The 10,490-nt window shown below is 45.9% G+C and overlaps 1 protein-coding gene across 1 annotated transcript in view; it reads right to left on the bottom strand.

The window, feature by feature from the left end:
- Nucleotides 1-4,323: 4,323 nt before the first annotated feature.
- Nucleotides 4,324-10,490, bottom strand: part of LOC147709984 (class II histocompatibility antigen, M beta 1 chain-like) — a 121,232-nt gene continuing 115,065 nt past the window's right edge. The window contains exons 5-6 of the mRNA XM_086920673.1: nucleotides 10,284-10,319; nucleotides 4,324-5,229 (exon numbers count right to left, since the gene is read on the bottom strand). Of these exons, the coding sequence (XP_086776799.1) occupies nucleotides 5,222-5,229; nucleotides 10,284-10,319 (44 nt within the window). The 3' untranslated portion in view covers nucleotides 4,324-5,221. The remainder of the gene's footprint in view (nucleotides 5,230-10,283; nucleotides 10,320-10,490) is intronic.

The raw sequence follows: 10,490 nt of genomic DNA, 5'->3' as shown, positions 1-10,490 counted from the left end.
CATAGCGTTGAAGCCTGCCAGCCATTGGAGAGTGAGTGTACATCTATCAGTTAATTACATGTAGCAGTATACTAGGTTCAGCTTAACTTTTTAACTAAACTGAAAATAAGTACAGATAAACAAGTAGTAAAAAATAAACATGGGTAAATAGACGGAAAAATAAAAACCATAAAATGTGGGGCGGTATATATTTTTCCCTGCTGACGCTCTGACACGTCCACTCGCTGAAATTACACCTGGGCCTGCTTGCTTCGGCAGACGACGGCCGGGGGCTGTGTGCGAGGGCGCTGGGCAGTTTATATCTGGAGGGGGGCTAGGGGGGGGTGATGGGGGTGCGTGCGTGTGAAGGTCAGCTGCGGCCGGGGGCTGTGTGCGAGGGCGCTGGGCAGTTTATATCTGGGGGGGGGGTTGATGGGGGTGCGTGCGTGTGAAGGTCAGCTGCGGCCGGGGGCTGTGTGCGAGGGCGCTGGGCAGTTTATATCTGGGGGGGGGGGGGGGGGGGGGGTTGATGGGGGTGCGTGCGTGTGAAGGTCAGCTGCGGGCGGGGGTCCCATTATTTTGCATTTTGGTGTCACCCCATGTGATGGTGTGACCCGGTGCGGTCCGCACCCCCTAGTGACGCCACTGGCATGATGTATGAGGAAAGCAGTATTGAATTGATAGGTGAGCTAACGCTTGTAGATTTCTTTGGTTTCTTTAATTAGTTATGGGCTTTTCTTAATCTTGTCCTTGCTCTTTTGGTCAGACCTGCTTGTACTACTTGTGATGAATGTAAGGTTGCACCAGACTGGAGATTGTATGGGGAGCAATGATAGCAGATACTGATAGTTGTCCAATGGATTTGTTTCCTTCCATCGAATCCTGAGGTTTCTGAGGGACACTTTGAATGGTCTCGCCCCTTGATTTTTGATTTTCACTTCATTCTCCTTCCTTGTTGGTGAGAGTAAGCTCTGTTGCTGAACTTTATGGGTATGAGAACTGTTTGAATTTTTTGTGGATTTTGTAGAAGTTCTTCTAATACAATGTTTGTAGTTTTTTTTTACCTGCAAATTCCCAATTTTGCGTAATGTACCCACAGTTAGAACTTTGTTGACTGGGTGAAAGACTTGGGGCCAGATGTAGGTTAATCCGATTTACCGACTCTTAAATACCGAGTCATACCGATTCGGTATTTAAAAGTCGGTAAATTGGAAGGAGACAGATGTAGGTAAAAAATTACCGAATCTGTCAGAGTCGGTATTTACAGATTCTGTAAATACCGATTCTGTATTTCCCATTGATTCCTATGGGCCTTGAAGCCCATAGGAATCAATGTGAAATACAGATTCGGTATTTACAGAATCAGTAAATACCGAATTCTGCAAGGGTGCATGGGGTGTCACTTTGACACCCTCTAGCACCCCAATTCTGGACTTGTGTGCAATGTGGCACACAGACATGCCCTTAGGGCATGTCTGTGTGTCACAGTGCACAGGTGTGCATGCACAGATGTGCATGCACACCTGAATTCGGTATTTTACCACCCAATAGGATTGGGTGGTAAAATACCGATTTTTAAGGGCCTGTGGCACTCTTAGGAGTGCCACCTACATATGGTTTTTCCGAATCGGTAAATATACCGAATCGGTATTTTACCGATTCTGTAAATTTACCGATTCGGTAACTTTACAGAATCAGTAAAATATAGGCCCCCTACATCTGGAAACCCAAATACCGGTTGTTAACGGCCGAATTCGGCCGTTACCGACCAGTATTAGGCCCCCTACATCTGGAAACCCAAATACCGGTTGTTAACGGCCGAATTCGGCCGTTTCCGACCGGTATTAGGGCTCCTACATCTGGCCCATAGTCTTTTTTAATTGAACCTGCTTTGTCTTCAGCAAATCTGTCTGACATTGTCTTGACCTCTGTTGCTAATGATTTTACTATAGTTGGTAGCTCCGAGATTTTATCGTTTATATGAGTGCAAGTACATGTCATCAGTTGGTTATTGTTGTTGGATTGTGCGTTAGCCACCACGTTTGATAGGTACAGTAGCTTAGTGTCTATTCCTGCAAGACAGAGAGCCAGCATATTTAGTAAATCCACCTGAATGTTCAACGTGACCGAGTGGAAATGAATGGCATTGGTGAGATTGTCCATTGTATTAAGCAGACTGTCCCATATTCCATTGACGAGATCAATAGTTTTCACCTCGGAGACTCGATTTCCATCCGGATGTGATCATCATATTTGGCAAGCAATTACAGATCCGCGAATTAAGAGGATTAATCAGAGAGTCGGCTTGCACAACCGTATTTTGTCCATTCGAGGTAAGCGCATTCTCTGTGGAAAGTTTGCTCGGACTAGGGTCGACTTGTGGTCCTTATTAATGATACTGGTTTCCAAAATTCAGCTTGAAAGATCTGTTTTGATTATATTCTTTATACCATTATGACTTGAGGGGGCCCCTGGTATCATATTTTGGCTGCCACCACCGACGGGATCTGGATTGAGCTGAGTGAGAGAGGGAATCTGAATGGAAGAGGACATCAAAGCATCATCACTAGTATTTTGGTCGGGCCAGAAGATATATACATGACAGTCATTCAATTTTTGATTCAAAACCTGGTGTGATCGAGAAATTGTACCTATATTTGTTGCTGACACTTTTTTAATCCATAAGAAGGTCCTAACATGCAAAATGTTTAAAATGAAATGTATGCTTTCGCAGTCTGGCAAAGGATTATTAGTGGAACAACAGGGGAATTTATTCTTATATATGATAGCTAGTCCACCCCCTCTGCCTATATCTCGATCCAACCTCAGCATTCCATAACCTGGGGCAAGTGCTTGGATAATCATAGGGTCAGCGTCATTATTCAACCAAGTCTCTGTTAGAAAGAGAACGGCTGGGCTTTCTTCTTCAAGTAAGAGGTAAATTTCCAATGAATGTTTAACTAATAAACGGCAGTTCAATAAAAACCTTTTAATGGTCTCTGTGTTACTATGAGCTGTGGGTATTTCAAGTGCGTGACAACATTTAAAACCACAAGTTTGGCAACGCCTAATGAGACTATTTGGGGACATTGTATGTAGGCACTTACTTCTTGGCACTTCTCTGAGGGAGTTAAGTTGATCCTTAGTGTAGAAGATGTTTTTCCCAGTAAGACGGGCAGGGGTTCATCCCAGGGGAAATGGCGCAGTGGAGAGAGCAAACAGATTGATTAGGGCATTTTGCAATTAGCCACTCAGGAAAGGAAACATTGGGATGCGGGATTGAGAAAAATGGTTTTGACCTAGAGGGTGACTCCCCATGATTCAGTGGGGAAGAGTCCATTTTAACTGACGAAAGGACGTATACAGCATAACAAAGCGGATCCTGGTTGGATGAATAGAGGAAAAAAAATAGTTTAGGATGTAGAGGAAAAGAGAAAATGCATTCTAGCATCTTAGGAGAATAGTAAGTCATATTTTTATGCCAAACATGGAGTTTGTGAGGTGAATTTGACGGTGGGCTAATTGGTCGGTGTTAAGTCAGTTAGGAAGGTTGCTAAAGGGAGAAACAAATTCAGCGTTCCTAAACAAATTGCGAAAGTAATGAACAATACTGTGGAACTGGATCACGGCAGTATTTGTCATATGAGCCGTTAGCATCGGCAAGACATGACATTGGTAGAGTGGAGAACATGAAGAACAGGGTTGAGAATGTTTGGGTAGACAAATTCTGGTGGTTGTGTACCAAACTGGAAGTGGCGCGAGAAGAGAGCATTATTGCTAAAGGACATTATGACGAGTGTGAAAACTGAACTGTTCATTTGAGAGAAGATGACAGTCAGGGGAGTCAGAGAACATCTGAGGATGTTGGAAATAGTGCATTAATGAATAAAGAGAAGGGTGGTGTTAGAACAAGCACCTTTGGTAGAAGCATCAAGAAACCTAAGGATTTAGAAGATTATGATTGCAGTATGTAAATGTAACAATAGTTTAGTTGCGAATATTATTACCCTATGTTAGTTTTAAAAAAAGTTTTTGTTTGTTTTATCAAAGGTAAGGGGTGTGCAGTTATGGGGTTTCGTGTCTTGCAGAATTGGATGCGTGTCGTGCAGAATATGAATGATAGAATGATAGGTCTCTCCCCTGCTCTTAAGGTGAAGAGTTGGATTGTTGGCGGGGTTGGAGCTGGGAAAGCACATGTGTGTGCATGTATTGCCTGTGTCCTATGAGGTTGTTCTAATAAAGGATTTCAAAAACTTACCCGGACGTCCATCACCACTACAAGCTACAAACCTAAAACATTGACAGATGTTAGGGTCTATAACTTAATCACTCCATGAGCCGCTCTTTATATTAAATTTAGGAGAAACAAAGTCTCTTTAATACAGTTTGGTATCGTGTACATCGCTGAATCGTTGTCCAGGAAGCCGGCTTGCAGACGTCATCGCACGAGTGCTGCCCTGTACCCAGGAACGAAGATCTATTGTAAATATCAGAAGGTCAGAGGTCATCGAGTCCATACCACTGCTCCCCAGCAATGCTCCTCATTGAATTGAGCGGAGTCTTCTGCAATTGACCAATGAGAAAGTCCTACAAATTTACCCAGAGAGAAATCAGTGACTGCGTTCGAGGTGTGATCCCTCTTACAGGAGACCTCTTCTGCCTCTTGAGTTGGGGTCTATCTCTCACATCAACCGTGGTCCCCCAAATCAGCCAATCCGATGATGGTTACTGTACAGTCCCAAATAATAGTGCTCTTCCAAGAGTATGCACAACCCTGTTTATGTACCGACTTCCCACCAGACCGACTGTCAGAGACAAACATCACTTTCTAAAAGTAACAACTAAAAATCCAGAAACAAAATCTAAATTAATGAAGCAAAGATGGCGCCAGGGCTGTGTATTTGATTAAAAGCCCCGGAGGCATGGCTGATCCGCCTTTGATGAACTACACTACCCTTCAATATATAATCTGAGACTCTTGGAAAAAGAGTTGGACCTCTAGGCTCGGTACGAGATCCCCACCTTCCTTCACCACGCGCCAACAGAGCACTTCAGTGCCCTTCCCTCTCGGGATGTAATGAAAGGTCAGCAGTGATTGGCCACTTCTGAGTGGCGAGGGCAGATCACACGCGGCAAGGTCCAGATCCAGGGCTCCGATTGAGGAAGGCATAGTAGGTGAAGGTGTAGAAGGCGATGGGTACAGAAGACGTAGAGTGGTCCCTGCTCCATGAAGATGGCTGTTCTAGGAGACTGAGAAAAGAAGACACAAAGAGGGCAATATTTGTGGTGCTGCAGAGAGCTCGCGCTGACAGAACCATGCATGAGCACTGAGAAGACACACAAAGCTGTGGGCATACATTAAAAAAGTGGAAATAAGGTCATACTGAGCTGTGGACCCATAAAATGACAATAGACAAACTCAGCTGAGTGCAGAGCTAAGGGTATTTTTAGAGAAAGGCTTAAAAGGCATAATGAGCTCAAATATAATATTTAAAAAACATATTCATCTGAAAGAAGAAACAAATCAAAACCAGACTCGTTTCTAAGTACTCAGTAATAAATGGCAGACTCAGCTGCAAGCTAAAACTGAAATAAAGGCCATACTCAGAACAATATAAATAAAAAAAACACGTACTTAACAGCAGACAAGTCTGCTACAGTCAAATAGAAATAAAGAACATACAAATCAGAAGACAATGAATACTCAGGAGTTAACAGAAATTAAGGACCTAATGCACCAAAAAGACATGAATAAAAGGTAAGCTCTGTAGGTGATAAAGAAATACACTATGTACAAAATTTCATCCAGAGCATAGAAATAAAAGAAATACTCAATTCCAGGCAGATACAGACACAAAATACAATCATTTGTGGGGAGGTAAAATGAAAGTCATAGAAAGTTATTTAGAAGTTGATGCAGGCAGGTCCCCTGACAAATATGTGGACAGCCCGTCCACCAAGTTTGCAGATCTCTTTTATCATTTAGAGGCACGAAAACTATTGGCTTTCTATCAGAGGAGCCTCAACAGGCTCTGCTGACCGAAGTTCTTTGCCAGCAGCCCACCAGCTTACCGTTAAAAAGGCCCTTCAACCCCAATTAGGTGGGCCTTCCCAGGTGGATTTTAGGTGGAGACTACCAGACACAGCAGAGCTATCTGGTTGTGAAAAACATATTGTTTGCTTGCCAGGACATACAGGAGCTTGGATCCCGCCCACTGCTTATCATTGGTTGACTTTCATGTCACTCTCATTTGCTGGCTTCTTTTCTGTGTCCCAGTTTGTCAATCTAATGTTTGTACTTCCCATGGAGCAAAGCCTCTTTACCATGCCTTTTGATTGGGTGGCTTCTATGCTGCCACTGCTTGCTTTTCAAGCTCTATTTTTTTTACTTAAGCATTCCATGAGAGTGCATGTGTTTTCAAGCTCTCTCCCTTGTGTACGTATCTTCACCTGCACTCCATTTTGCTCATTGCTGCCCCTGAGTGTCTCCCAGCACACCTCCATGTTGCTCTTGCTTGTATGCCTCCCCCCCATTGATTCCTTGCCCGGGTGCTTTTCCCCAACTCACTCCATGTTGTTATGTCGCCTATTGCTTCTTCTCCCCAATCTGCCTTCCATGTTCTCCCCCCACCAGCACCCTTCTCTATTGCAGTTGCTTCTCCTCCCCATCCCCCAATGCTGCTTACCCCAGCTGTGCCTTCCATAATGCTCCCACCAATCATGCCCTCAGTGTTGCTTCCCCCACCGACGCTTACAAAAAAGCTTCTGTGCAATTTTCTCTTTTTATTTGCGTATTCGAGTTGGATTAGTAAATTAAGAGGAAATATAAGCAGCGGTGTCATTTTGTAGGCCTGGTGCATGCCAATGCTTTTTCTTTTTATTGATCAAACTTTGATATAGTTCTTTACTAGTCTTAGAGCAGATTTAGCAACTAAAAGACTAATGTTTATTTGTGTGTGTTCAAGTGTGCATAATCAAGCCGAAATTCTACTAGTCAAGTCAAGTCAGAGAGATTTATATAGCGCGCTACATACCCATAGGGTCTCAAGGCGCTTGCGGAGGGGTGGGGAATTACTTGTCGAATATCCAAGTTTTAAGTTGTTTTCTGAATGCTAGGTGGTTCTGAGTGAGGCGAAGGTGAGTGGGAAGGGAGTTCCACGTTTTAGCTGCAAGGTAGGAGAAGGATCTGCCTCCCATGGTGGTTTTGTTGATGTGAGGTATAGTGGCAAGAGCTTGGTTGGAGGATCGTAACTGACGGGAGGGGGTGTAGAAGGACAGTCGTGTGTTGAGGCATTCAGGTCCAAGTTCGTAAAGTGCTTTGTGTGCGTGGGTTAGGAGGCGGAAAGTAATCCTCTTATTTACGGGGAGCCAGTGGAGGGTTTTCAGATGACCAGAGATGTGTTCTTTACGCGGGATGTCTAGTATGAGCCTGGCAGAGGCGTTCTGGATGCGTTGGAGTTTTTTCTGGAGTTTTGCGGTGGTGCCGGCGTAGAGGGTGTTTCCGTAGTCCAGTCGGCTAGTGACCAGTGCGTGGGTGACCGTTTTACGAGTTTCGGTGGGGATCCAGCGAAATGTTTTTTGAGCATGCGTAGGATGTTGAAACAAGATGATGAAACGGCGTTGACTTGTCTGGTCATCGAGAGTGAGGAGTCCAGGATGATACCCAGGTTCCGTGCGTGGTCTGTCGGGATGGGTGCCTTTCCAAGGGCCTCTGGCCACCAAGAGTCATCCCAGGCGGAGGGGGAGGTGCCTAAGATGAGGACTTCAGTTTTGTCGGAGTTCAGTTTCAGACGGCTGTGCTTCATCCACTCGGCTACTTCTTTCATTCCTTCGTGTAGGTTGGTTTTGGCGATGTTAGGGTCTTTGGTGAGTGAGAGGATCAGTTGGGTGTCGTCAGCGTAGGAGATGATGTTGAGGTTGTGTTGGCGAGCGATGGTTGCAAGGGGGCTCATGTATACGTTGAAGAGGGTGGGGCTGAGAGAAGATCCTTGTGGCACGCCACAAATGACTTCAGTGGCCTCTGACTTGAATGGTGGGAGGCGGACTCTCTGGGTTCTTCCGGTGAGGAACGAAGTGATCCATTCCAGTGCTTTTCCTTGGATTCCGACGTTTCTGAGGCGCTGTAGAAGGGTGCTGTGACAGACTGTGTCGAAGGCTGCGGAGAGGTCGAGAAGGATGAGGGCGACTGTGTCTCCGTTGTCCAGAAGAGATCGAATGTCGTCAGTTGCAGCGATGAGTGTGGTCTCAGTGCTGTTTTTGGCTCGGAAGCCGGATTGTGAGGAGTCGAGGGATTTGTTGGTTTCGAGGAAGGCGGCGAGTTGATTGTTGACAACTTTCTTGATGACTTTGGCAGGGAATGGAAGGAGTGAGATAGGGCGGTAGTTTTTGAGTTCGGTGGGGTCAGCTGTGGGTTTCTTCAGGAGGGCGCTGAGTTCGGCATGCTTCCAGCTTTCCGGGAAGGTGGCGGAGTTGAGGGAGCAGGTGATGACGTCTCGGAGGTGCGGTGCTATAATGGAGTCTGCTTTGTTAAAGATGTGGTGAGGGCAAGGGTCTGTGGGGGATCCTGAGTGGATAGAGTTCATCAGGCGGATGGTGTCCTCAGTGGAGATTGGGTTCCAGTCATTGAGGATGTTCAAGGGGGGTGGGGGTCCTGCAGAGGGTTGTGTGGGTTGGTCTTCGGGTCGGTTGTCGAAGCTGTTGTGGATGTCTGAGATTTTGTTGTGGAAGAATGAGGCTAGGGAGTCGCAGAGGGCTTGAGAGGGGGTGATGTCGTTGGAGTTGGCCGAGGGGTTGGTAAATTCCTTGACGATGTTGAATAATTCCTTGCTGTTGTGGGCGTTGTTATCTAGTCGGTCCTTGAAAGCGGCTTTTTTTGCGGTCCGGATCAGTTGGTGGTGTATGAGGGTGGCGTTTTTGAAGGCGTCCTTGGAGCTGGTGGTTGGGTCTTTTTTCCAGGCATTCTCACGGGAGCGGCAGAGTTTCTTGGATTTCTTAAGATCATCATTGAACCAGGAGGCCTTCTTGCTGCCTAGTTTGATTTGTCGTTTTTTCAGTGGTGCTAAGATGTCGGCGCTGTTGGATAACCATTGGGTGAGGTTGGTGGCAGCTTGGTCTGGGTTAGAAGAGTGTGCTGGGGGGTTTAGAAGAAGCGAAGAGGAGATCTGGTCGATGGTGATTTTGTTCCAGTTTCTTTGCAGGGTGGGTTGGGGGTGGTTGTTAGAAGTGGGCTTGTTGTATGTGAAGTGAACGCAGCTGTGGTCAGTCCAAAGGAGATCTGTGGTGTGGCTGAAGGAGACATGTTTGCTGGAGGTGAAGATAGGGTCGAGTGTGTGACCTGCGGTGTGGGTGGAGGTGGTGACAAGTTGTTTAAGTCCGAGGTTGGCGAGGTTGTCCAAAAGGGTGGAGGTGTTGCGGTCGTTGTTCTTTTCAAGGTGAAAGTTGAGGTCTCCCAAAAGGATGTAGTCCTTGGAGGGGAGCGCGTGTGGAGTGATGAAGTCCGTGATGTCTTCGCTAAACTGTGCGCGGGGTCCTGGTGGCCTGTAAAGGAGGGTGCCTCTGAGTGTGGTCTTGGGGTCGATGTGGATCTGGAAGTGAAGGTGTTCAGAGTTGGCGAGATTGACGTCTGAGCTGGTTGATATGCGGAAGGATTTCTTATGGACTATAGCGATACCTCCTCCTGTGTGGCCGGTGCGGTCCTTGCGTATGATCTTATAGTCTTCCGGGATGGCAATGGTGATGTCTGGAGCTGAGGTGGCGTTCATCCATGTTTCTGTTAGGAAGGCGACGTCCGGAGAGATGGTGTCTAGTAGGTTCCAAAGGTCGATGGCGTGTCTGTGGACCGAGCGGGTGTTGAGCAGGATGCATTTAAGGTGGTTGTTGTTTTATAAGTGCAATTAAGTTTCCTGTGTGCCTGGTTGTCTTGTGACAATGCTTGCCTTTTCATAAAATAGTAGAAATGTAATGAGTTTATGAAAATCGATTGGTTATTGTCGTCATTATTACCTCATTTAACACTATGTCATGAGTGTACCGTTCACTGTCAGAAAACATAAAAAGTGCATGTTCAACAGAGGCCTGAGCCATCTAAAATGTGCCATCTTAAGAAGACTTTGGTGCTGCTGAAAAGGGACAAGAAAGATAAATATTTAAAAGTTCAAGAAAAAGTTGAAAACGCGCAAAAACAAAATAAAGATAGCCCCCTGGTGTGGGAACTCTCCCATTAGGCAAGAGCTAACAGAAAAAGCCCCAGAGTTAGCTGACATTGACAACAGAAGTCAGAGACAACAGTAAGGAGTGTACGTCACCTTCAGGATAGCTGTCTCCTGGGATGGGCGCATAGTCTGTGTGAGGAAAAGAAAAACAGTACAATAAGATTCTGTCGCCAGCAGCACCTCACACAAGCAACACCAAAGAGAACCTCTCAGGATAAACACCACCTCACACAACCAACACCCAACAGAACCTCTTAGGATAAACACCACCTCACACAACCAACACCTAAGAGAACCTCT

Source organism: Lissotriton vulgaris, chromosome 5 (genome assembly GCF_964263255.1).
Source record: "Lissotriton vulgaris chromosome 5, aLisVul1.2, whole genome shotgun sequence".
Taxonomy (NCBI): domain Eukaryota; kingdom Metazoa; phylum Chordata; class Amphibia; order Caudata; family Salamandridae; genus Lissotriton; species Lissotriton vulgaris.
Note: the sequence above shows the minus strand (reverse complement) of the source record. Positions and strands in the feature narration are given on the sequence as shown.